We start from the raw sequence: 27,846 nt of genomic DNA, 5'->3' as shown, positions 1-27,846 counted from the left end.
AGGCCCTGAGCAGGCGGCGCGGAGGCCTCTGGGAAGCCGGAAGTGAAGGTGGCTCCTCCCCCTCCTCCTCCTCCACTTCCAGAGATCTTTCCGCTTTGACTCCTTTACGGGCCCTAGAACTCCCTCCGCGCCGCGCATGGAGCCTCGGTAATTATCGCGGGGAGCCGCGGGACAGCGGGAAGGCGGGCCCGAGTGGGAGGGGCCGGAGGTAGAGGAGCCGGGCTCCTGCGGGGAGAACGGGAGGCGGACGTCTCTTCCCGCCGCCAGGGTACAGTCACGGGCAATGTGTGTGTGTGTGTGGGTTATGCTGGACTGAGTTCGAATGCTGCCTTTACGGGACCCTCCTGGCTGGCCCCCTCCCGCCTGTGCCTCCTGGAGCCCAAAGCCCGGAGCCCCGCCCTCCAGGCCCCGGGACGCTGCATCCAGCGGGGCTGGCTGGGGCCGGAAAGGAAGTCGGGCCGCAGCACCAGGTGGCTGGCAGGGCAGGGTTCGAATTGCCTGAGAGGTAGCTGTATCCCCCGGGCTTCTCTGGTCTCTCCCAGGGGTCGACTGTGGCCTCCGGCTTCCTCTTGTTAAAAGGACCTGCCTGGACGGGGTGTTCCGGGAGGGGGAGGGGCAGTAGCAGTTGCAGTTTTACTCGCCCTGTCAGGACCCAGGAGTCCTGCCTCCCAGCCTCTGCTTCAGGTACCCCAACTACGGTCTATTCAAGCTAAACAGGCAGTAATGGCCAGAGAGAGGGCGGAGAGTGAAGAGGAGTGCAGGAGGGCTCCCTGGAGGAGGCGAGATTGTCCTCTGGACCTTAGGGAAGCTGAGGAGGGGGGGAGGAACAGCAGAGAAGGTACTCCTGGCCAAGGAGCTGATGAGTCAGGGGCACTGGGGGAGGGGCCATTAGGGCTGGGAGGCCGAAGAGCATCCTGGGGGATTTGAGGGGGACCAGAGAGAAGAGGAGGGAGCTCTATGGAGAGTATGGGGTTTGCATGGGTCCATCCTGGATTCCAGTCTGCCCTCAGACCCTTCCCGTGCTCTTGAGGGCTCCCCAGCTCCAGAGGGTCCCCGGCACCCTGCCCAGCCTCTAGGGAGACCCCAACACCCCCTCCTCCTTTTCCCCCAGGCTCAGCCTCCCCGGGAGCCCCCGAGTCACCCCAGGGTGCTGCCCACCTTGCTAGGAGCTCTGTTGGCCTTCCCAGACTTCCCTGTTCTGCCTGGGCTCCTCCCTTGGAGGTGGGGGAGGGGAGAAGGGGAGGATTAGAGGGAGGGGCTGAGCTACCCCGCCTTCTCTTCCCAGGCTCTCCCCTGAGGGCAGGCCTGGCCCCAGGGGGTTTGGGCTGAGTCAGAGCTTTTGGCCAGAGAGGGAGCCCGAGGCAGAGAGGATGATGGGAAACACAGACAGGGAGGGGGACCAGGAGGGGCCCCAGGCCAGCTCAGGCTGCTGTGAGGGCAGAGCACGGAGGCCTGGTGGTCAGAGCTGTGGCCAGATCTCCATTCAGGGGCTCTAAAGGGGGGGCAGGACCCTGAGGGGGGAGACGAGGCCAGGAAAGCTGGAGGAGCTTCACGGGGGACTCACTGGGGCTGCTTTGCTGCCTCCACAGGGAGCCTGGAGTGCCCGGGATGGCCCTGCAGACGGACAGACTCCCAGCCCAGGTAAGTGCATTCCGGCCCCCCAGGGGAGCCTGTTGGCGGGACGGTCGGGGTCCCTGCCAGGGACAGCCAGAATCCTAGAGGTGAGGAGCCCCCGAGAGCCCCCCTGTGGCTGTTGTATCCACCCCAGAGGTGACCCCCCCTTCTGCTGAGCCCCCTAACCCAGAGGGAGTCCCAGGAGTTGGGGGGAGCCCAGGAAGGGCCTCACCCAGAAATGGGGCCTTTTTGCCAGGAGAGGAGCTTGAGGGCTCTCGAGCAGAGCCAGCAGCTGCCTCAGGCCTTCTCTGGGCAGTAGATTCCTCCCTGCTCTAGTCCTTCCCTGCTGGGTCAGGCTGCAGAGAAAGGGGCGACTTCCTGAAGTTCTGGGAGTTTTCTGTACATGTAGGGTTGGGGGGTCCTGAGGGAGACGTCCTGGGCTTGTCCCGAAGGCTCAGGGACAAAGAATGGGGCACAGACAGCCTGGAGGGCTTCGAGGTCTGCTAAAATCTGCTTTCAGCAGTCTGTGTAACAGCGCTCTGGGGTGAACGTTCTTATTCTCCTCATTTCTTGCTGGGCTTTGTCTATTGATCCCTCATGGCTAATAAATCAAGATATTTCCTACCCTTCCCCCTTCCCCTCGAGTTTCCACTCACACCTCTCTATCGCCTCCCCCACTCTTTTTTTTTTTTAACCCTTACCTTTCATCTTGGAGTCAATACTCTATTGGCTCCAAGGCAGAAGAGTAGTAAGGGATAGGCAATGGGGGTCAAGTGACTTGCCCAGGGTCACACAGCTGAGAAGTGTCTGAGGCCAGATTTGAACCCAGGACTTCCCATCTCTAGGCCTGGCTCTCAATCCACTGAGCTCCCCAGCTGCCCCCTCTCCTCCCCCACTCTTAGTCACCTTCTGAGCAACTCAGGGGAACTATGAGAGTTCAGAGAAATATTCTTCACTCTTCCTTCCTCCGGTAGGGGGGTTTATTGGGAACAAACAGGATGGGGGTTGAGGTGAAGGGCATGAGGGTGTCCCTAATCTATGAGGAGAATTAGCAGGGTGTGGGAAATGTCAGTTTTGTCACAGCTATCACACAGAGACAGCCAGAGAGATGGAGGACAACAGTTAAATCTTCTTTCTTCTTCAATCTCTGCTTGAGGAATTCAAGTCCAGACTCTGCCAAACCCCAAAGGTCTCTCTCTGCCTAGATCAGAAAAAGCCAGTCTCTTTTTAGTCAGGAACCCAGAGAAGAGGTTTCTCTCTTGGTCAGTGACCCCCAAGAGTCCAAAGTCTCCTCAGTACATCTCCCCCTGCCAGCTCCAACTGCCTCTCCTGGGAACATTCCGTTTGGAATTTTCTTCTTGACTGACAGACAGGTCCTTCACCTTGGTCTGTGTGCCGGGCTTGTCCTGCAAATCCTCTCTTCATGCCTCCTCCATCCCTGGCTGTGGCCTTTGATGCTTTTGGCCTACTTTCTCCTCTTTGATATTCTCTTCTCTCTAGGGTTTTAGGGCTTTGCTCTCCTGGTTTAGCTCCTACCTCTCTGACTTGTGATTCTCTGTCTTCTTGTAGATCTTGTAACAGTAGGGTGAGGGTGAGGGGGTTCCTCCAGCCTTGTCTTTGGCCCTCTACTCTTCTCCATCCGGACTTCTTTACTGGGTGATCTCATCAGCTACGTGGGATGCAAGCACCATCTCTCTGCTGATGAGTCTCAGATCTACATTCCCAATCTCTGTGTTGACTTCCTATCTTTCATCTCAAATTTCCTTACAGGGATTTCACACTAGGTGACCAGGAGACATCCTGAGCTCGGTGTGTTCCAAACATTGTTCTCTCTCACCTAGACAGAACCCCCACCTTCTCTAAAGCTTCCCACCTTCTCTAAAGCTTTATCTTCTTTGTCCTTTCAGGCTCAAAATGAAGGAGTCCCCTTGACTCCTCACTGTCTCTTACCCCCATGTCCAGTATGCACCAGGACCAGTCAGTTTCCCCATTGCAGCATCTCTCCAATAAGCTCCACTCTGTCCTGTGTCACTGCCATCCTCCTGGTGGAGGCCGACATCACCTCCCTCCTGGACTATTAAGACAACCTGCTTCTGGGTCTGTCTGCCACAAGGCTCTCCCCACTCCAAGGCCTGCTCCATTCTCCCACCAAAGTGATTTCCCTACGGCTGAGTTCTGATCGTGTCACTCTTGTACTCCATAAACTGCAGTGGCTCCCTATTCCCTCTAGGATCAAATGGAAAACATCCTGTTTGCTGTTCAAAGCCCTCTTTCTTGTCTTCTTATACAGTACTCCCTGGCCTTTATTCTTGCATCTAGGGACCCTGGCCTCCTGGATTCCTTCAGCTGCAAACGTTAGAAAAAATCACTTATTTTTCTGTCTTAGAATTGATGGTAAACACCTGTTGTGAGTCAGAAGATGACTAAGAGGTCGGCAATTGGGGCTGTGTCAAGTGTCAGAGGTCATATTTGAACCCAGGACCTTCTGTCTCTAGTTCTAGTTCTCTATTCACAGAGTCACCTCACTGCCCCAAAATGGAAAAGGGCTTTTTGTGTTTTCAAACCTTACCTTCCATCTTAGGTTCATTCTACGTTAAATGAGTGATGAGGGCGAGGCAATCACTCGAGTAGGGGAGATCTGTGACCCATGTGTGCGATAGTGGATGAAGAATCAGAATCGTCTGAGTGCCTCCCCGGGCAGTCCTAAACAAAGCTTCAGCTGTATTTTGTTCATGTAAAGGTAGAAGAATGCACAGGAAGTGAGGCAAAAGATGTGTTTTTAAAAAGGAGTTGCAACTTCCTGTGGAGGTTCTTCTGGAGTTCTGAGTTCAAGGCTAGTGAAGAATCTGATTACTGGTCCTGAGTTCTTGGAGCTGGTGTGACTGTTCTTAAATCTCTCCCTTTGAACTACAAGGTGGGTGAGTGAAAAAGGCTGACTCCTTTCCTGGATTTTCTGAAGCAACTAGTCTTAGGAGAGACCTAACCTATTGAGAAAGACTTTGTGTGTCCCCAGATCATTGGCTCAAGTCCAAGACCCCTCCAGCTAAGGAATACTTAGCCCTGCTTCGGTTGAGCCCCAGGGCAGAGCAAAATCCTTAGTGTGTAGGCTAGATATTCTATTTTCTCTAATTTTTCTTACATTAACTATATTTCATAATAAATTGTTAACATAAATCTCTTTGGAATTAATTAAATTCCTGGCAACCCTATTCTTAGATGATCCAGCCCAGTCTTTTATATTAACCCCATACATTTTTTAACACCATTTCAGAACCCAGGTCTTCCTGATTTCAGATCTGGCACCCCATCCACCATGTGATTTGGCTGTATCTAGTTCTAGGCATTTTCAGTGGCTTCACCTCATGTCGTAATAGTTTTCCTCCACATTTCAGATCACTGACCCCTTTAAACTTCCTGTAAGTCCCAACTAATGATCAAAAACTTTCTACAGGAAATGTTCCCTTGTTCCTCTTAGTCAGGTTGCCTTAATTCTTTTCATTCCTCCCTTTCTCTCCTAGACAGCTTACTTTGTGTCCATGTGTCTATGTATTATTTCCATCCCTCACTGGACTGTGAGCTCCTGGAGGGCAAAGACTGTCTTTAGCCTTTTGGGGGATCCCCAGAAGTTCAGAACAGGTGCTAAATTAGAGGTAATGGGAATGAAAGTGTTTGGTCCTTGAGATGTGTAATGGTTAAAATTAATAGTTGGACTTTAATTTATTTGAAATAAAGTGTTCACCAAAAATCATTATATGTCAAGTCAGAAGTTTACTTTCCAGGGAGAGGGGAGACAATAAAGCAGAGAAATGTGGAAGAGGTTAGAGAAAATACCTCTACTAGTCCTAAGCCAAGATGAAACTAGTCTTTCCAGAAACTAGGAAAGGAGTCGGCCCTTTTCACTCACCCACAAAGCCGTCCAGTAGTCTGAACCAAGTTGAAGCCAAGATCTAATCTAAAATCTCCAGCAAAACTCCTTGAAGACCATCCAAGACCATCTCCAAAGGATAATCTCTTCACACTGTCTTCTCCACGACAGTCTCCCAGACTGAGTTCAGGGTTTGCTTTTTCTAATAACTTCTTGTCCCTTCTCTTCACAGGAGACAGAGGTTCCAGAGTTGTCTAGCACTGCCCAAGGGGCAGTGTCTGGGAGACTGACTTTTGACCTTCTGACAGTCAATTTCTCAATAAAAATTTTCACAGTTTCCTGATTGACCAGTGTCTGAGGGTGTGAGCTCTTAAGAGAATTCACACGTTTCTGACTGAGTGGTTACCCACTTTTGAGAATGAGCTTCCAACACTCTTACTTCGTTTTGTGTTCTGGAGTGGTCAGTCATTTTAGCAAGTGACTTAGTGTTCACACGTCACAGATGCCCTGTGTGTATCCGCCTCTTCTCCTTTGTGGTCCCGCAGTCCACCACAAGAAGCATCCTCCTGGAGTAGATGGAGTGCCACACAATTCTTCCCATGATCTCCTCTGTCTTTGTCTTCAGCTTTAGCCTCTCCTTGTCTGTAGATTATAAAAGAAGCCTCTTTCTAATCTCTCTGACGTTCTTCTGCTGCTACTGTTGTCTTCAGCTATTCACTCCTTCATTACTGCTATTTGGGGTATTCAAGAAGTAAAGGATTCCTTCCCTTTGGGCCCTTTTCCTTAAAATACTGCAGACTCCTCTTCATTAGTGAACATTTTCTGTTCTGTCCAACATTGTGAAGCTCACACTTGCAGATATTGGGAGTGAAATTTAACTAAAGGGTAAACTGAGGCAGCTCTCCAAGGAAGATAAGCAGAGGAAAGATGTCTGTCAACAAAAGGAGTCAGAGGCTTGTCTGTTAATGCTCCAAACCCTAAGACCATGATGGTGAACCTGTCCGTGTCCGCACTGAAACTCAGCCATTTTCCATGACACACGAGTGCATGAAGCTCCATACAGAGAAATATAAATATAGGGTTGCATGTTGAGAAGGACATTTTTTCTTGAAGTGACATCACTCTAGTTACTCTTGGTTTTTTGGCAAATTTTCACATGCCAAGCTCAAAAAGTTGAACATCATTTCCCTAAGTAGAAGGCTTGATCTTTTTGATAGGTTTGGTTTAGCACATAACTGTAAGGGTGAAAAAAAGATTAATTTATTAAAAGGTTGGACTGCATTATATTTAAAATAAGGTTGCCAGAATTTAATTTATTCCAGAGATTTATTTACAATTTATTCACAAAGTATAGAAAGAGTGAAATAAAATCAGACAGAGGATAGGATAAGATCTCTAGCCTATACACTAAGTAATTTACTCCTGGCCCATGGTTCCACCTCGTCAGGGAGAGTTAGTCCTTAGCCAGAGAGCGAGGACCTGGGCAAATGTCTCTCAAGAGGTAGGTCTCTCCTGAGGCTGGTCTCTTCAGAAGAACCCAGGAAAGGAGTCAGCTTTTTCACTCACCACGTGTCAGTCCAAAGGAAGAGATATAAGAACAGTCTCACCAGGAACAGGGTCTCAGGTCCAGTCAGCAGATTCTTCTCCAGTCTCCAACCCAAACACAGAACTCCAGACGAAGCCAAAGTCCAGGTTCACCCCTCTGACGATCTCAGACTATTCTCCCATGAATCTCAGAAGATTCTGCCCCACAGGAAAGACGCTTTCTTTTGCGTGACTTCCTGTGTCTTCCCCTAATTTTATGTCTACCAATCAGAATTGAAGCTTTGCTTTAGGACTGCCATGGGGCAGTCAGCTTAATTCTGATTCGTCACCCACTATTGAACATCAAGACTCACACTGAAGCTAGCTGTCCTGGGACACAGCAACCGGGGCACAGACATGTGACTGACTCCTACATCTCATCACTGGGGCCCTTGGCATCCAAGCTGCACTGGAGGTCCCCTAGAGATTTCCCTTCACACAACAGAAACTTGTCAGCTTCCTTCAGGAGCATCCTGGGCTCTTAGAGACTCAGTTTCTACTGCTGGCTCTGACACTGACAATGGGCGGGACTTTGGGCCCCTCCCTTCTCTGTAGGTCAGTTTCCTCCTGTAACTGAGCAGAGGTGGGCTCTTCCTTGTGATGTGACTTTCAGCCCTCTGTGCTCTGCTTGGGCTCTTCTAGGAGGTGGTGACATTCCGGGATGTGGCTGTGGACTTCACGCAGGAGGAGTGGAGTCTCTTGTCCCCTCCCCAGAAGGAGCTGTACAAGGATGTGATGTTGGAGAATGTCCGGAACTTGCTCTCTGTGGGTAAGGAGTCATTAGCTCATTAGTGTCGCTATGGCTGGAGATGAAAGAACAATGCGAGCCCTTCAGGGAGGAACAGACAGGCATAGATGAGGGATCGGATAGACTTTGCCCATGGAAAGGGATTTTCCTTAGCTAGGAGAAGAATGACTTTTCCTGTGATCCTGAGTCCAGAGAGGAAAAGGAAGCAGTTTAGCTGCCTGAGATGGGGAGGATGAGAGAACTTTGCAGAAAGGTTCAGCTTTTGTTCAGTGAAATATGAGGCCAAGTTTTTAGCTCAGAAGGTGAGGTAGGGGTTGGGAAGAAGCCATAAGAGAGAGCTGGAGACCAGAGAAATATTTAGAAGGCTACTGAGCTAGATGGCAAAGCGAATCTAATAGGGAGATGTTACTGGATTGCATTGCCATGATGAGGATCATGATGAGGTCAGAGAGCCTTAATGTAGGATTGAGCCAGGCAGCTGGTTCCCTGATTTTCTTCTTTCCTTGGACATGCAGTCCATGAGCGGGAGTGCAGACTGCTGCCTTCCTTGGAATCTGTCCAAGGCTAAGCTTTCCCTAAATCATCAGCTTAGACCCTTTCCTGTTTGCTGGTGCTCAGTCTTTGCCCTGTTCTTCGATATTTAGGTGACCACAGCACCTCACTTTAAGAAGATAAGAGCCTAGAGTGAGAAGCCTCTGGGATCTTCAGGATTGGGTCTGCTGTACTTCCAATAGAGTTACTGTTGACTACTGAGAAATAAGGGCAAGAGAGGGAAAGAAACACAGATGAGGCCAGTGCATGCATTTGCCTTCTAGAAGAGAGACCAGAATGCAAGGATCCTGGTAGAAGTTGGGCCTGGCATAATCACTGGGCCCAATCAGTAAACATGTATTAAAAAATGAATATCTTCTAGGAATATAATTAAGCCCTGAGTATACAAATGTAAAGGTTAAATTCATGTGAGGACAATGATTATACAAAATTATGTGGTCACCAATATTTATATTTTGAGTCAGAACCTTTATTTACAAATACTTACAAATGGAGAGCATATAATAAAGAAGAGAATTATGAGAAAGGTTAGAGAAAATACCTGTATTAGTCCTCAGCCAGAAGGGCCAGTGTTGAGTAACCACCACACCCTCCTCCAAGATGGAAGTTAATCTCTCCAGAAGTTAGGAAAGGGGTCAGCTTTTTAGTCACCCAGTGGAGTGATCCAAGTCAGTTCAGTAGAAACTGAGGTTTGAGCCCATAATCCAAGCTGTAGTCTCCAGAGAATCTCCCTTGAAAACTATTGAAGACTATATTCTCCAAAATAATCTCTTCCAAGACAATCTCCTCCAGTGGAGTTCAGTTTGGAGCTTGCTTTTATAGTGACTTCTTGTCCCTTCCTCTCTTCATAGGGGCTAATCACAGTTTTCAAATTGTCTAGTGCTGTCCAAGGGGCAGTGTCTCTGGGATTGAATTCTCACCTTCTGAAGGTTAAGTTCTCATCAAAAATATTAATAGATTACTTGCTGATTGAATCAAAAAGAATCAGAGTGTCCTGATTGATTGAATTTCTGAGGGTATGAATCCTCTAAATACCTTGCTTGCTTCTCACCTAGTACTCAATAGGGTGTTTAATGTTTTGTTGATTCAATTTAAATGTAGAGGGAGGAGAGTTAATCCTGTCTTCAGTCTAGGTTGGTACTAAGTATAGGTACTTAAGTTAGTGTTAATTTTGGATTGATAATAAAGGATTCCCTTTCATACAGAGAAAGGGAAACACCATTCTGGGCTTTCGTGGATCTCATAATCTAGAATCCAGACATGGAGGTGGTTTAGAAAGAATCAACAGATCCTCCATATCACCCTGAGATGATTCAGAGAGAAAGGAGTGTTGGGGAAAGGAAATGCATTCAATTCAGTAGGGAAATCAGGAACTAGAGGATTAAAGAGTATGAAAATGTAAGGAGAAAAGCAATCAAAGGAAAAAATAATGCAAATTCTAATGATAAAAATAAATATTACCATTTCCATATGGCCCCTAGTATATGCCTTACTCTTCATAAATATTTTCTCATTAGATCCTCATAGGAACCTTATGAGTCACTTGATATTATTATGTCCATGTTATAATTGAGGAGCCTGAGACCAAAAGAGCTCATTGGACTTGCCCACTGTTAAAAGTTCTAGCATGTTTCTGAGATGAAGGGAGAATGCATCACCACTTGTATTGTGATTTTTAAGAATATGAAAATGCCACCATCTCTATAAAGTAGGAAATAAGAGAACTGTACAAGCTTTCCTGCTAATTTCCTTTCAAAAGGTCCTTACAAAAGGATCATGTATTCAGCTTATTTTATGAGACATGTTTTTAAATATGGGAAATGCCATATTTTTGTTGAAATTTTATTTAATAGAAGGATTTTGAGTGAAAAGAAGCATCTAAGGAAAAGTAATGACTGCTTTCTAGGAGTAGGGAACAACAAAATCTCTTATTCCTGGGATAAATGGAAAAAAAGAGTGCTAAATTTCCTCATCTGATCTCATATACTGGACCAAAAAATAATATCAAAAGCATTCATGAAGAGAATTTCTTAATGCTCACAGAGATGCAAGATGATAAAATAGGAACATTTAGTCTACATGCACACAATGGTGTCATACCTATAAAGAGAGGTTTGAATATATAGACAGTGACAATGAAAGCTAAAAGATTGAAAATGAATTGTCTAGTACTGTAGAAAGCACGCGTAGTCACAAGATTTGGGCTCAGCTAACAAGATTTTGGATTAAGTCACTCATTCAGTTTTTCTGACATCATGGTCTAGGTTAGGAATGTAATAAAACTAAGCTGCCCAAAATTCTAGGTTTGTGATGAAGAGCCAATGAGATCACATGGGAGGCTCTTTGTTATTTAAATTGTTTTTTAGTTTTGAGGTAATGGAATTTTTCAAAGGATGGATGTGCACATTTAAGTTAGAAGACTTCTTACTTCAGAGGATATAGAGCAGTATATGTTCTGATGATGAAGGAAAGGATATAGCTTTATAGGTGTATATGTCACTACATGTGTATGTTTTACTGTTTCCTTAAGTAGAGACAAGATCAGAAATGAAGGTGAATCCAACAGAAGTGAGCCTTCTTTTGGAAGAAATGGACCTACAAAGATTCAAGAGTGATGGTCTTGATAAATTTGCTTCTGGGCAATTCTGTGTTGCACCTCCAAATTCATCTGATAATAAACATCAAAGAATGTACACTGAGGAAACATCTATTGAAAGTAATATGTGCAGGGATACTTTTATGCAGAGGGCCAGTCTCTTTGGACATCAGAGGATGCACACTGGGGAGAAACCTTATGAGTGCAAACAATGTGGAAGGACTTTCAGTCATCGCTCTGTTCTTGTTGTACATCAGAGAATACACACTGGGGAGAAACCTTATGAGTGCAAACAATGTGGACGGACATTCAGTCATCGCTCTGCTCTTGCTGTACATCAGAGAATACACACTGGGGAAAAACGTTATAAATGTAAGCAATGTGGAAAGACATTCACTCGGAACTCTGGTCTTGCTGTACATCAGAGAATACACACTGGGGAGAAACCTTATGAGTGCAAGCAATGTGGAAAGACATTCAGTTATCGCTCTGCTCTTGCTGTACATCAGAGAATACACACTGGGGAAAAACATTATGAATGCAAGCAATGTGGAAAGACATTTACTCGGAGCTCTGGTCTTGCTTATCATCAGAAGCTGCACACTGGGGAGAAACCTTATGAGTGCAAGCAATGTGGAAAAACATTTAGTCATGCCTCCATTCTTTCTGTACATGAGAGAATGCACAGAGGGGAAAAACCCTATGAGTGTAAGCATTGTAGAAAGACGTTCAGTTATAGCTCTGCTCTTGCTGTACATCAGAGAATACACACTGGGGAGAAACCTTACGAATGCAAGCAATGTGGAAAGACATTCACACAGAACTCTACTCTTGCTCATCATCAGAGGGTGCACACTGGGGAGAAACCTTATGAATGCAAACAATGTGGAAAGGCATTCAGTCATACCTCCAGTCTTTCTGTACATCAGAGGGTGCACACTGGGGAGAAACCTTATGAGTGCAAGCAATGTGGAAAGACATTCAGTCGTTACTCCAGTCTTTCTGTACATCAGATGGTGCACACTGGGGAGAAACCTTATGAGTGCAAGCAATGTGGAAAGACATTCAGTCATTCCTCCATTCTTTCTGTACATCAGAGGATGCACACTGGGGAAAAACCTTATGAGTGCAAACAATGTGGAAGGACATTCAGTCATGGCTCTGGTCTTGTTGTACATCAGAGAATACACACTGGGGAGAAACCTTATGAGTGTAAGCAATGTGGAAGGACATTCAGTCATACTTCCATTCTTTCTTTACATCAGAGGGTGCACACTGGGGAGAAACCTTATGAATGCAAGCAATGTGGAAAGACATTCAGTCGTTCCTCCAGTCTTTCTGTACATCAGAGGGTGCACACTGGGGAGAAACCTTATGAATGCAAGCAATGTGGAAAGACATTCAGTCATACCTCCGTTCTTTCTGTACATCAGAGGGTGCACACTGGGGAGAAACCATATGAATGCAAGCAATGTGGAAAGACATTCAGTCATGCCTCCAGTCTTTCTGTACATCGGAGGATGCACACTGGGGAGAAACCATATGAATGCAAGCAATGTGGAAAGAAATTTAGTCATGCCTCCAGTCTTTCTGTACATCAGAGGATACACACTGGTGAGAAACCTTATGAATGCAAGCAATGTGGTAAAACTTTCACTCAGAGATCAGGTCTTGTTCATCATTATAGTGTACACACTGAGGAGCAACCTTATTAATTCAACAAGCGTGGAAATACATTCAGTCAGACCTATTTCTATTGTGTGAAAGCATTTTACCCTCCCCATTTCCAGGGCAATATATCTAGTTTGAGCCTAAACTTGAAGCAGGCGAGCATTGTGTGATGGAAATCAGAGTTAGGATAGAGTGGCAGCAATAGAGCAGTCACGAGATGATTGCAGAATGACATCCCCTTCATCGCTTCCACTGGACTGTCCTCCTGGGTGGTTGAATCAAAGTAGAAAGCCATGATTAACTCCTGAGGTGAGATTTGTGGGTTAGTGGTCAGAGAAATTGGTCAGTTGAGGCAAGAGCAGATATCCAAACACTTTTCTTTCAGTTTTGTTGTTGACTAAACTTTCCTTTGAGCATGGCTAGACCACCTTAATGGTGGCCACAGAATAACAAGCTAAATAGAGTAATGAGGAAAGTATATCCTTCCTATTTTTCCATTCCCTCTACTACCTTAGATTAATTAAGGTGAGTTTAGTGCCAGTCTCATAATTTTTCCTCTTATACTATACACCACAGAAACCAGGCATTTAATACATTGAGCTCTCAACTTGCTAAGAATCAGACAATTTACTCTCTTTTGTCATATACACTCCTAATATTAATGCTAAGATTAAAAATATTAAAATATGTAAAAACAAAATAAATTAAGAGAACTGTAAAGTATATAAAAATGTGTTCACAAAAAATTAATGTCTCAATTGCAAATTAGTTTTTCTGGTAGTTTATTTACAAAAGGAGAGAGAATAAAAGTAGAGAAATGAGAAAGAGCAGTGTAAGAAATCGACTTTAACAAGGTAGATTATTTGCTGCAGCCCTGGTTTTACTCCAGTTGTTTCTTCCTGTGCATTCCTTCCACTTTATGTGGTCCAGTTGTAGCTTTAACTTTGCTTAGGACTTCTCAGAAGACAGCCAGTCATTTCTGATTCATCACCCACTTTAGCACATGTGGGTCATAGATTTCCCCCACTTAAAGATTAAAAGGGGTGTATGCACTTATATGATTAAAACTAAAAATAATCAGGGGATAGCTAATCTCATTTTTCCCAATTTTCCCTGTCAACATTTGGAAGACAAGTCTCCCTAATTAACATAATCAGCTTTTACTGCTAAAAATCTTCTAACTACCAGTGCAATTAATATTGAGCCTTCTAAAAGGAAACTAAAATAGAGATAAGAGGAAAAATAGTAAAACTAGTGTTTTTTAGGCTCATTGACAAAAAGTCAATAGGGGAAATCCTTTTTGGTATAAGAGTATATGTTGAGAAATGTGTTCAACATCCTTCAGTTCAATCAATTATATCCCAAAGTTCATTCTTGGTCTTTTTGATGCAGTGAATGTCTCTAGTCATCTTTCTCCAAACAGTTCATTTTCTGGAATCAAGGACTTATCACGGTTCTTTCCTTGAAATTTTTCTCAAATAATTTTAAATTGTGGGTTTTATGAAAAACACAATCTCGCTGAGGAGTGTGTTGACCAATACCAGGATCAATTCAGGATACATGGTTCAGTTATGGGGTTTTATGAGTCATTTTATCAAAAGAAAAAGCAAAAACATGAAAAGAAAAACAAATAGAAAAAATTTTTGGAGAAAGAGAATTCAAAATAGAAATCAAAATATAAAGTTCTATGTATATCAAAATGTGTTAGTATGTAATGAATTCACAATAGAACCTTGTATTATGGTCCAATTAAAGTAATTTTGGTCCTACAAGTCTGTATCACAAAATGCAGTAATATTGCACTTGACCATTAGCAGCCAGGAGTACAAAGTTTCCATATTAAGAGATTACAAAGGACTAGATTTCAGCAGCAAATGGGAAATAGCATTCCCTGCCTTCATTTCCCTTTTTATCACAAGGATAGGGGAGCCAGGAATTGCCACCAAAGTGAGGTGCTTGGTAGAATGTGGCACAGGGGGAAAGTTGTATCTGATGTATATCTAAATCTTGAACCCCAAAGAAGTTCAAGTTCTCTTGGCAAAGAATCTCATCAATCCCACTGTGATTGTTTGGTCTCCTTGACTTTGTACTTCTTGATACTGTATAATGCCCCTTTTTTTTACCTTCTCCTGGTATTAGGCATACTCATCAATCATAGTCCAATAATATTTATCATTAAATGGCAGGTTATCATAGTCTAAGTCTCTTGGGTATGCATTAGTAGTAGGACAGATATAGTTTAGGTTTTTTAAACTGTAAAATCAGAAAAAAGATTAATATAGATTATATGTATTTTAAGTAAAAGAAATAAGAAAAATCCAAATATTTTATTAAAAGAAAAAGCAATAATAAAATAAAATTTCAGCAACTCATTGTATTCCCAAAAGCAGTCTCCATTTGCCCATGTATTTTTATCTCCAATGCTTTTTTTCAGAATATAATCAATCTGTTTCAATAGAAGGTACACTCTTTAAGTGAGAGCAATGAATCCAAGATTCTTTTTCTCTGATTTTTATAGCTGTTGGGAGTGGTTAACAATATTTGAAATGGACCTTCCTGTGTACTGGAAATTCTTTATGTATAACTTGCCTCCTATTCCAGTCTTGAAGTGGAGTCTATTTTTCCTCCTTATACTGGAGCTACGGATTGATGGAGCTCTCACAGTTTGTTCTGCAATTCCTTTATATCGGAAGTAGAAGTATCTCCCCCTAATAGTGATGCATATGCAGGACTAAAAAGCCTAAAAGACTTGGCCTGTATAGAGGGTATCCAAAATGCATCTCAAATGGTGGGGTGTAGATCTCCCCTGGGCCTGCTTCAAAAACAAAATAGGTCTAGAGGGAGAATTTCAGGCTTTTTAAAATGTCTCGGTGCATAATTTTCCAATCATACTTTTAAGCTCTTTGTTCATTCAACGTGGCCTGAGCTCTGGGGATGATATGGTACATGGAATTTGGGAGTTATCCCTAGACAAGAATATTCCTGGGATCAAACTGAATCACTGAAATGACTCCCCATGTCTGAATCAATATGTGCAGGCAGGCCAAATTGAGGAATAATCTCTTCAGAGCACCTTGGCAACAAAAGCCATGGTGGCTCAGGCAGTAGGAAATACTTCCAGCCATCCGACCATTTGATCCACCATAACTAGACAAAATGTATACTGTCTGGCCTTAGGCAAAGTGATAAAAATCAATTTGCAGGTGCTTAAAAGTCATGTAAACCAGAGGATGCTGTTAAAATTATTAGTGGTTGAACTCTGGATATATTAATCATGTGGTTGCCAAGGATTTAATTTCTAAATCCCAAAATTAATTTCTAAAATAAATGGAATTTATGGCAGTTTATTCACAATATTTACAGTAGAAGGAAGATGTTAAGGCATGAGAGAGAAAGAGAAAACTGGCTTCTTCTGATACCAATTAGAATTTCTAAGCCTCACCCAGGGGAAGAGAGTCTCAAGAAGATGGGCCTTACCTGGAGGCTTCACACCTGAAAAGCGAGGTCACTAAGTCAGCTTTTTACTCACCAATGGTAACAGTCTAAAAGAGGTTTGGGTGTTGGTCTTCTTGTCATTCTCCATCCTTCACTTCAAGCTGGGGTGACTGTCTTCTTCAGTCTTTTTTTTCCCTCTATTTAAAGACCTTTCTCTCTTGTGTCACCTCCTCTAACTTTTCACATCTATCAATCACAGCAGAGGCTTTTCTCCAGGACTGATAACTCTTTAGTTCTTACCTTTGTTGGTTATATTTTATCTATGAGTTACTTAAATCCTCTTTTGTCAAGTTCATCTTTTGTACTTACTTAACACCTTTTTGTAGTTAAAATCTAAAAGTAGATTGTAGCTTACAATTTTATCTTCACAATAAAGAAAGAGCTAAGTACCTTCATTGTTATAATCAGGATATAGCTAATCCAATCTTCACAATGCCCACCAAAAGTTTTCCCAAGAATGCTGTGTTGACTAGGTTTGGCAGGTGGGGCAGACTATATATACTTGAGGAACTATAGTAATTATACCAGAGGATATCCATAATCTCTTAACAGATTGTACATTGCCCTGGATACAGATGTGACTGATTTTATGCATGGATTGGCAGATTTGTTAATAAAAATTTCTAGGGAGCAGGAATTTTCCTTTAGATAACACACATACTCCATTAGTCAGTTTTGTTTTAAAATTTTGTTTCTATTCACTTCCTTTTCATTTTAGGAAAGGGATAAATCTAATTCGTTACTTGTTGCCAAAGTTAAAATTAATTGAGGTCCTTCTAAGGCGGTTAGTTTTGCAGCAGTATCTACCTGGTGGTTCCCTCTATATACAGGGTCAGTTCCAATTGTACGGGCAGAGCAATGACCTATGAATAGGACTTTGGGTTGCTGGAGAGCAGAAAGAACTTCATTAATTATTTCTTTATTTACTATTTATTTTCCAGCTGAGGTTAAAAATCTTCTCTGAAGCCATAACATACCCACTGCATGACAAATTCCAAATGGGTACCCAGAATCTACATAGATTATTGCCCTTTTTTTTTTTGGTAATTTTACAGGCATGTTTTAGGGCTGTAAGTTCTGCACCTTGAGCACTTATATTTAAGGGCAATGAAGCTGACCATACAGTGGGAAATTCTGTCACTGCTGCAGTTCCAGTGTATACCATCCCTCATGGAAGAATAACCATCAGTGAATAAGGCTAGATCTGGGTTGTCGAAAGGAGTGTCCAAGAGATTATCTTGAAGCTTTTCAGCCATAGACGCTACAGATTCACAACTATGCAATGGTTCTCTTGAAACTGGTAAATCAGGAAGCAAGGTGGCAGGATTAAGTGTTGTATAGTGTTTTAAAGTGATATTCTAGTTGCCCATCAAGGTACCTCCATATCTTGTGAGTCTTTGATCTGAAAATGCTTCTGTTCTATGCCTTAGTAACAGTCCTTCTTTATGTCGGCACATTTTTAATGGACATCCCAATATTCAGTCAGCCTCTTTAGTTACTAAAAAAGCTGTGTCAGCTATACCTCTAAGGCAGGTGGTGCTCCTGAAGCTATTGGGTCCAGCTGGGCCAAATAATAAACAACTGGACCCTGAACTGGTCCCAAAGAGAGTTAAAATACTTGAAGGCACCCCTCTCTGCTCATACACAAAGTAAATGTTTTTGTTTTTAACAATCTGGGATGCCTAGAGCAGGGGCAGACAGGATAGCCTGTTTTATATTGCATGGACTTGACAGGTGTTCTGGCTTTAATCCAAGTGCTTCAGGCTGAATCTTTTGTTAATGCTATAAGGGGTTTGGTGATTTCCCCATAGCAGGGAATCCGTGTCTACAAAAACCTGTCACCCCTAAGATTTTTCTTAACTGTTTCTTAGTGGTGGGAGCACTCAATTTTTGAATATTTTCAATGTGCTTACGAGAAATAAAGCACACCAGCAGTTAAAATGAACCCTAAAGATTCGACTTTGGAGAGATAATAGTGAACCTTTGCCTTTCAGAGTTTGTGGCCTCTTTTCATAATTCTAAAAGAAAATATTATTGTCTTGATATGCTGAGGTATTTGGTGAGGTCAAGAGCAAATCATCCACTTATTTAATTAACTGAATATTTTGAAATTTTATATTATCTGTTGGCTCAAAAGTTGTGCACACAGCATAGGGATTTCCACATACTCTTGTGCCAAATGACACCAGGTCCCCTGAGAATCTTTCCATGTAAAGGCAAATATATTCTTGGAAGCCCCATATATACGTATCAAAAGAAAAAATAGCTGAGCACAAGTTCATTACAGTAAAGTAAGTAGCTGTACTGGGAATACAGGAAATTATTGTGTTTGGGTTTGAAACCACAGGATGTCTTGAATTTGCCATGATTATTTATAGTCTTTAATTCTTGGATGAATCTACACATGACTTTTCAATCTGGACCTTTATTTGTTTTTGTTTTTGTTTTTTATGAGTAAAGTGGGTGTATTATCCAATTTTCATGGAAGTATTCCTTGCTCAATTAATGAATTTATTACTGGGGTTATTCCCTCAATTGCCTCTTTTGATTGAGGGTACTGTGGCATGGAAGAAGCTGGCTCACCTCTTTTCTTAATTTGAACAAGAGCAGCTGCTTTAAGTCGGCCTACATTGGAAGAAATGTGGCCCAAAGAGACTTAGGTATATCAGCTGGTATTTCCAATATGGGAGCCTCTCTTACCCCCTGTCTCTCTGAGAGGAGTACAGGGAGCAAATTTAAAGATTACTCGGGTAATTCTAATGACATAGATCCATCTGGGGTGCAAGTTATTCTGGCTTTATGTTTATGTAATAGATCTCTTCCCAGCAGATTTGTGGGGGATCCATACATTAATGGACAAGAATATTCTAAAGATAAGGGTCCCGTGGGTAACATTCGAGGAAAAAATCTGGGGCCCTTTTGAAGTGTTTCTGATATACCTACTACATGTAGAGAGCTAATATAGTTTCGTTTTGCATCTGGTTTAGTCTCTAGGAATATTCTAAATGCCCCAGTATCTAAAAGGCAATCATAGTGCTAGTTTTCCACTTTTAGGGTTACATGGGGTTTATTACTGTTTGTTTGGGAATGTATTGGAATAATTAGCATTAAAATATCAGAATCTGGAAAATCAAAGGTTTCACTTTTTGATTCCAAGACCCTTTTTTCCTCTTCACCCCTTCATAAAGATTCTTGGGCATTTCTCTGGGATCCTCCACAGTGAGGGGGATTTTTTCACCCTGAGTATAGTGTGAACGAGCTCCACTTTTTACTATTGGTGTTGGGTATTTTGTCCTGTGTTCTCATTTTCCTCCTCTGGATGACTATTTCTGTAGTTATTATGATTATTGTTATGTCTGATATTTCTCGGATTACCATTATTCTTAAAATTCATATTATTTGTTATCTGATTCCAGTTTCTACAGACCATCATTAAGTGACTTTTTTTAGTGTCTTTCTGCCCCCCAGTTCTGAGTGACTGTCTTTTCTCCAAGTCCAAGTGACTGTCTTCCAGTCCAGCTCTGAATGACTCTTCCTCAGTGTCTCTGTGTGTCTCTCCACTCTTTAATCACCTTTTTCTCTTGTGTCACCTCCCCTTAATTTTAGGTCTACCAATCAATCCCGCTGATTCACACCAGGACTGCCCACTCTTTCACACGTGGGTCACAGACCTCCCACTCAATGTATGAAATGGGTATTCACACCTTCTTGTGGTTAGTTCACACCTTCTTGTGGTTAGTTCACACCGTTTGTGGTTGAAATGGGTAGATCTACACTTTGAGCATTAAAATCTAAAAATCGACAGGGCATTACAATTTAATCTTCGAAATGAGGGAGGAGCCAAGTACCTTCATTGTTACAATTAGGGGAGAGCTAAATCCAGTCTTTGCACCACACATTCACATCTCAAAAGCCTCAGGGCGCCATCCCCAATTTTACCATTGAGCCAAATGTTCCCTTCACACATCTCCTGTACCAGCTCACTATCCCTCCCCCCAGCTCTTAGTTAGAGGCCTGATGATACGACCTCCATCCCAGGCCACTGTGAATTCATAATTTCAGAAATGGGGATGGGCCTGCCTCATTCTTTGGGTACTCAGTGGGGAAGATCAGGATTGGTATTCAGAAGGTAGCAGCAACCATTTTGATAAGACCCAGAGACAAGTAGGGGAAAGGGTGAAACTTCTTTACTTATTTTGTCAGATAATTTGTATAGTATTGGGATTGGTTGTTCTTTAAACACTTGATAGAATTCCCTTGTGAATCCATCTGGCCCTGGGGGTATTTTCTTAGCAAAGGAGTTTTACTAAGTTCCTTTCATGATACCCATATGGTAATGATTCCAAAGGCAGCAGACCAAGAACCAAGAAAGAAGACTACAGACCAATCTCCATGAATATAGATGCAAAAATCTGAAATAGAATACCATTAAAAAGAAGCCCGCAAGCGACCACAAGCATCATTCACTCTGATCCCATGGGCTTCATATCAGGAATGCAGGGATGGTTTAATATTAGGAAAACCATCCACATAATTGACCGTATCAATAATCAAACCAACAGAAATCACATGATTATCTCAATAAATGCAGTAAAAGCCTTTGAAAAATGCAATATTATTCCTATTGAAAACACTAGAATGTATGGAATAGAAGAGCCTTTCCTCAGAATAATAACCAGTATACATTGAAAACCATCAGCAAGTATCATCTGCAATGGGGATAAGTGAGAAGCCTTCCCAGTAAGGTTGGCCATGAAGCAAGTTTGCCCATAATTACCTCTTCATTCAATGTTGTACTAGAAATACCCGCAGTAGGAATTGGAGAAGAAAGAAATTGGAGGCATTAAAGTAGGCAATGAGGAGAGTAAACTATCACTCTGTGCAGATGAGATGATGGTATGTTTAAAGAACCCCAGAAAATCAACTAAAAGGCTAGTGGAGAGAATGAACAACTTTAGGAAAGTTGTGAGGTACAAGAGAGCCCTCATAAATCGTCAGCATTTCTGTATGTTTCCAACAAAACTCAGCAGCAGCAGCAGATAGAAACTCCAGTATTACCTTTCCTAGGTAGGTACCCAGAAGAGGTTGTTTAAAATGTGAAGGGAGGTGGCAAAGAAATGGAAACTAAAAGGATGTCCTTCGGTTGGGGAATGACTGACCACATCGTGGTCCATGATGGCGATATGATACTATTGTGCCATGAGGAACGATGAGCAGGATGATTGCAGCAAGACCTCCATGGAGTGGCGCAGAGAGAAATAAGTGAAATGAGCAGAATGAGAAGAGCATTGAACACAGTAACAGCAATATTGTGGGACGACCAACTGTGATGGACTTCACTGCTCTCAGCCATGCAATGCTCTGGGGAAATTCTGAGGAACTCATGATAAAGAATGCTGCCCACCTCCAGAGAAAGAACCGTTGGAGTCAGAATTCAGATAAAAGCACCCACATTCCACTTAACTTTATTTAGTTTTGTGTCGCTTTTCTATAAGCTAGGGGAAGTGATATATTTGATGCAAATGACAATGCAATGAATGAAACTGCTAGAAGGCACCCATAAAGGGGCATTCCAGAAATCAGTTGCCTCAGGCCCAGGCTGGCAAGACTATATATATATATATAATCAAATATACATAATTGGATGAAAAAGATCACCAGGTTTTAGTGGGCTACAATCTCCAAAAAAGCTCCAGTCAGACATGACCTTAAGCCACATAGGTTCAGGGATGAGGATTGCAGGCACGCTCTCCTCAGCTCAATTCCAAGAATTTCTGGAAGGCTGCTCAGGTCTGAGTATCACTCTGGGTAATGCATTAATAAGTTTGAGACCGTCTGGAGGACTGAAGCTTATATATTGAGTGCCTCAATTCATAATATATGAAGTTCTATTGAAGAAATTTTAGATGTCTAAAATGGAGACAAATAGGGATAAGAAGTGAGAGGGGTCTTTAAGAATTTAAGATAACATGTGAACGATTAAAGACTTTCTCTGTTTTTCCTCTAAGAGCAAATTAGGAACAGGGTATGAATGGCTAAGAATTTGGGTAAAGAAAAAAAATCGGAATAGGCAAAGGTCTCCAAAAGCTAAAAGTGGCCCAGGGAGAAGAAATCTCATCCTGTCATTCCTCTATTTTCTCTTTTCTTCATTCAACAACCACTTTCCTAAAACAGGCCCTTATCTGTCACCTGGGTTACCACAATAGTTTTCTCATTGGCCTTCTTGCCTCCTCTCTCTCCACTCAGCTGACAAATTGATAGTCTGAAATAAATGGTCTATGCCAACCCCTTTACTCCCCATTCAGTCAACTCCTGTGGTTCATATTAAGCTCCAGGAGCACGTATAACACCCCTCTCTGGCACTTACATCCCCCAAAACTTGATCTTTTCCTACCTTTCTAGTCTTCTTGCTTTTTCGTCCTCTACACTTGCACTCACTCTATAGGACACCCCATCTCTATAGAGTCCTGTCCTGTAGCCTTGAATGCTCTCTGTGTGGCTCTTCTTCCTGATTTCCCTCCTTCCTTCCTTCAATGCTCAGCTGAAATCCCCGAGCGCTCTGCATGGGAATGTCTCCTCCCCACAATTTCACTCCCCTCTGACTTGACCCTCCATTCTTGTCTGATGTATTTCTATTAGAGAATCCCGTTTGTTATTGTTTTTTGCCGTGTTCTCTTCCCTCATTAGAAGGGGAGCTTCTTGAAGGTAGCAGCTGTGGTTTTGTTTCTCTTTCTGTTCTCTGGCCCTTTGCTCAAGGACTGACCCATAATAGTACACATTTCACAAATTCTTCTTTGAGGAAGCCCCAGAGTCTGTGAACAAAGCCTGAATAACGACTTGTGTGTACGATTGGATCCTATATCATTTAATGTCCACCAATCATTATTTATTACGTGCCTAAAATAATCGATTCAATGACTGATATGAACAGGGAGTCATATTAGACCCTGGAAGTGTAAAGAGGAAGAAATGAAAAGATTGCTCGCCTCAAGGAGCTCATACTCTCCTTGCAGATGGGATGCCACCTTGTTCAGGTATTCTTGGGTATGACGGCCCCTTCGCTCCTTTCCCACAGAGATGAGGGTGTTCTTGAAGACGTTACATACGAAATGGGAAGATGAAGAAGAGGACATTTGAGCTGGAGCTCAGCTTCTGGACAGGGTGACAATTTGTGTGAATGGATAGGGCAGAGGGCCATCCAGGTTACCATCACATCTGGGGGATATTAGTGCATGATGGGTAATATTCAGCACATTTAGTACAGAGTGAGCCCTTCATGAAGGCTGGAGTGACCGACGTTCTGGTTCAGTGAAATTTAATGTGATGAATGGGAGCAATCTGTGAATGAACAAGGACAGAGTAACAGCCATGGTGCACCACTCTGCTAACCCAAAGGGATAGCAAAAAGAAATGCAGTCAAAACAAACGGACTCTCAAAGCCCTCGATCTGATGGTGAGAGCACCTCTATTCTCAGGAAGTGCAGGGTCTTTGGGGATGTGTTATATCCACGACAAAGACGAAGTAGCCTGAGAGCTGAATGAGCAGCTGAAGGGATTTGGGAAGTCCTCAGAGAGGAGGTTTGATACTTCAGTTAAATGAGAACAATAAATCACGTGAGATCAAGCTGGGAAAAAAGTACACTGGTGTGAACTTTGCAGGGCTTAGGATGCAGTAAAGTATCATTAATTTACTTATAGATAATCCATTCTAGAAGTATATGGGTATTTATCTAAGTACAATGTTTATCATGTACATGAAAATTTCAAATGGTATTTGTACAATATGTAATTTGCAATTATTCTATTGTAATTGTTCCATGTTACCCACATTTGATCAAATAACAAATTGCGCAATTGGGAATGTTATAACAGTACATTGGATACTGTTCAATTCAGCAGAAATTGTTTCTATTATCCAAAATGTATGTATGTTAATTTTCTTAAATGCTTCATTTTATATTTGCAAAAAACAGCATGTCTTTAGTAGAATCAGACTTATTTAAAAGTTAAATTTTCTGTAAATGGCATTTAAGCTTTTACAAAGAAAAAAGGGATGTAATGGTACTCCCAACCATCAAACTCTTCTACATCCCAGAAGGGATATAGGCTGATCCTATGCAATAACAGTGATAAAGATTACATTGTATGGTAGCCCTGGATTGGGTTGACTATTACCAGGAAATTAAGACTATGAGGGACCCAACAGGATGATAACTTTGGGTCGAGGGTTTGTTTGTATGTCTACAGATAGTGAAAACACCTGGTTCCCCACAAAGCACATCATGCCAGATGACACGAGACCAGGAAGAGAAGCAGACGAACGACACTGAGGACATCAGTCAGCTGCACACCAGCCACACTCCAGACCCGCTGGAAGAAACCATCGCTGGCAACTACAAACACACCAAAGACTGACATTGCACTGCTTTTAATGATATTTACTATTATTCCACTGATGGACCCTTGTCATGCTGACATCTATGGTTCTATTATATACAAACCAAGATCAAGCATGTTAACTTGCATGGACTAAACCCCACTCGTGTATGTTAATGACACCAGAGAGATCCCACACTCCAGAGACGTTAGCCTGGGATCAGAAGGGAATGGCTACGATTGTTCAGATACACCCTTCATTTGTATGTCAATGCTCTATACTGTCAAAAGGAAGTAATTTTGTATGCTTTTAAAATTCAAGCTTGTATTGTAAGAAACGCTACTCTTAACGATGGTGTAGGCATTGGTACGGTTCTCTTAGGAGGAGGAGATAGAAGTGTTCATCCACAGCATAGACCTAGTAACCCTGACAACAAAAAAAACTGTTTAAAGCAGGAGACACTGCCCAGGGAGTTATAATGGACAGATGGTCTTGATCGAACTCCTGGAAAGGAGGAAATGTCAGGCAGAATAGATTTTGAAAACTGTATCTACATCTCTATATAGATGGTGTTCTCAACAATAGCTATATAGCTATTATAACCAACCACCGTTGGTGTGGTTACATAGTAATACCATTGTTGGTCATCACTCCTGAAAACACATCATCAGGGTGATAGCTTTATGGGAACTCTTTCATGCTCACTCCCACCAGCCCCAGAGGTCAGGCAGGCTGCTGTATTTGGGGTCTATCAGCTTCCCCTTCTCATACTGGAAGACTTTCTGGTCTGTGGGAAGTCCAGCCTAAGGGGTAAACTGAGTGCTCAAGGTTGGACAACCTCTGTGGACGCACAGTTGTTGGCCCTCCTCTGTGGAATTGGCTGTTACACACCTACATGGGACAGAGGCATAGTGTACCCTGAGATTCCCCTTTGGCATATATATTTAAAAATGGGAAGAAATCGGCACTAACAAGCTTGTAGAATAAGCACATTGAATATTATACATTTACAGCAATGAATTAATGAGTTACATCAAATTCTATGCAAGAAAGAAGCTGTAGAAACTGCTTCTACATGAAAAGAGACTCAGGCTTCTGGTAACCCTAACATTGGTTTGGTAGAGTGAATTTTTCAAGCATTGGCAATGTTATCTTCTTGGTTATTATATTGATTGGTTTATTTCTAAGGCAGTAGAGGGTTAAATAAGGCTTATATCAGAAACATGCAGCCAGAAGTTGCCATGCCACTCCATTCTCTTCAGTCTTGTTATTTAAACAATTCAGAATGTAAGGTTCATGGGAATATTAGTACTTGTTAAGAATTTGCACCAACTGTTGTATTTATGTTTTTGTCAAGCTTTTCGTGATGACAAATTTTGCACATGTACAATATGAATCTTGGTCAACATACATTAGGGAAATAGAAATCATTTTTGAATGTGAATTCTGACATTACATATTGGCTCAGCTACGACTATGCCACATGAAAGGTGAGCCATTAGTTTAAAATTTTGCATTAATTTAGGGTCATTTTCCATGATCATTCTTTCATATTATATTCCCCATAGATTTTCTTTTCAGTACTAGAAGTAGATTGAAAGCAGCATTAATGCTCTGATCCTGAACTATGAATTAACTAGAAAAATGGAACTTTTTATTTTTGGATGTACCCAAAAGCTTGAGACTACATGAACATGACAGCATTGGTTAAGCTTCCTGGGACTATTCTGAGAGATGATGTCTGATGGCATAAAAAGAGAAGGCAACGGATTCCTCACACTTGGCCAGACAGCCTAAGCCACAGACAGATCCATGTGAGATGGCGTAAGGTTGGAGGTACAAGGTCTCCGTGTTTTGAAACTCATTCACGGGTCGCCCTGGTACCAAACTTCCAACCCTATGTCTATGTGGCAGGCATCTTGGCTTATATATCCCTAAGGCTATGCATGATCAGAACAAGGGAAAGTAAGGAATTCCCTCTCATCACCAGATATAGTCCTTTTCTTTAACCATTTAAGGTCTGACAACTTCTTATAGTCCTGGCTGTACATGGGTAAGATGATGTATCATTCAATGCACCTGTCCTATGGACTATGGGACTGATAGCACATTACTTCAGGATCACTAAGGAGTGAAGATCATTTTCTTATTATTTTTTATTATTATTATTGATTTTTGATGAAACTTTTTACCTTGGATTTTGCTAAATGGAAATGAAGATCATTCTTATTTTTACAGCATTATTGCTATTTTTGACCGAGTTTATAATTTTTTATTCTTAAAGATACACTCTTGTTTTAATTTTGAAACAAAAAGGGGGATATGTAGCATTCCAGGCATGTTGGCATTATTGTATTACCAGACACTTGGTCAGACCTCTTGGTGGTCATTGTGTGATTCATGAGCTGGCTCTTGACTTGGCCACGCTGCCTCTGTTTGGAGCAAGGTCATTAACAGCGCAGGGACTTTCAGCTCGGAGGACACTCATTTGAAAAGAGCATGTCGGGAATCCCCACCTCCTCGGATTTTGTCATTGTCCATTCAACCAATGTTAAGACCTACGCGCTAGGTTACGTATTCATCGATCACCTCTCGATCCACATCTCAATAAATGCTGGCGTGAGGGGCGCTATTCTCTCTCTTGATTCCTTCACCCTCGGAGTTCTCCTCATCTCTCCTCTTACCTTTCCTGGCGACACTGTCGCCCACATGCTTTCTATCTCAGAATTCTTTCTTCCACGTGTTCTCTCATTTCTCATGTTTTCCTTGAATTAATTTTCAAGGGAAAACATCCCAGGAGCAAGCGCCGCTCCCCATATCAATGAACTAGTCTGTGAGTCTTCACTGATCGCCCATCTTCCTCAGGCTCCTTCCTCCTCAAGTTACAACCCACAAAGGAAAGTCATACAGCAACCGCTGGCCGGATTGTTCTAAACATAATAAAAATGATTCACTTTACATCTTGTAATGTACTCTGACTCTTGTTTGGTCACAAATTCTTGTTTTCCTTAGATCTGACAGGTAAACTGTTCTACATTCCCCTAATTCACTTGTCATATCCCTCTTTATGTTTACAACATGTCCCTGTTTTGAACTCATCTTGGTATCGAGTGTAAGATGTTGACCTAAACATCATTTTCTCCATACTGTTTTCCAGTTTTCCCAGCAGTTTTTGCCAAATAGTTGGTTCTTATCCCCAGAGCTGGTCATCTTTAGGTTTATCAAACACTACATTGCTAAGGTCGTTCCTTCTAATCTACTCTCTGGATCCCCTCTTCTGTCCCTCTGCCAGTCACAGATTGTTTTGCTGGTTACCGATTTAGAGTACAGTTGAAGATCCGATA

The 27,846-nt window shown here is 42.5% G+C and overlaps 1 protein-coding gene across 2 annotated transcripts; it reads left to right on the top strand.

Moving 5' to 3' along the window:
- On the top strand, positions 1 to 27,460 carry LOC100617920 (zinc finger protein 420-like). Of its 2 annotated transcripts, none has more exons than XM_056825114.1 (4): positions 1 to 147; positions 1,590 to 1,641; positions 7,706 to 7,832; positions 10,897 to 27,460. In XM_056825114.1, exons 1-4 carry the CDS (start codon positions 137 to 139, stop codon positions 12,672 to 12,674), a joined length of 1,968 nt encoding a protein of 655 aa, XP_056681092.1. In that variant the 5' UTR covers positions 1 to 136; the 3' UTR covers positions 12,675 to 27,460. The 2 variants fall into 2 exon arrangements, with proteins under 2 accessions (XP_056681092.1, XP_016284300.2); XM_016428814.2 differs by having other exon boundaries at positions 10,894 to 27,460.
- Positions 27,461 to 27,846: the final 386 nt, after the last annotated feature.

This window comes from Monodelphis domestica, chromosome 1 (genome assembly GCF_027887165.1).
Source record: "Monodelphis domestica isolate mMonDom1 chromosome 1, mMonDom1.pri, whole genome shotgun sequence".
NCBI lineage: Eukaryota > Metazoa > Chordata > Mammalia > Didelphimorphia > Didelphidae > Monodelphis > Monodelphis domestica.
This window is presented reverse-complemented; position numbering and strand designations above follow the sequence as displayed.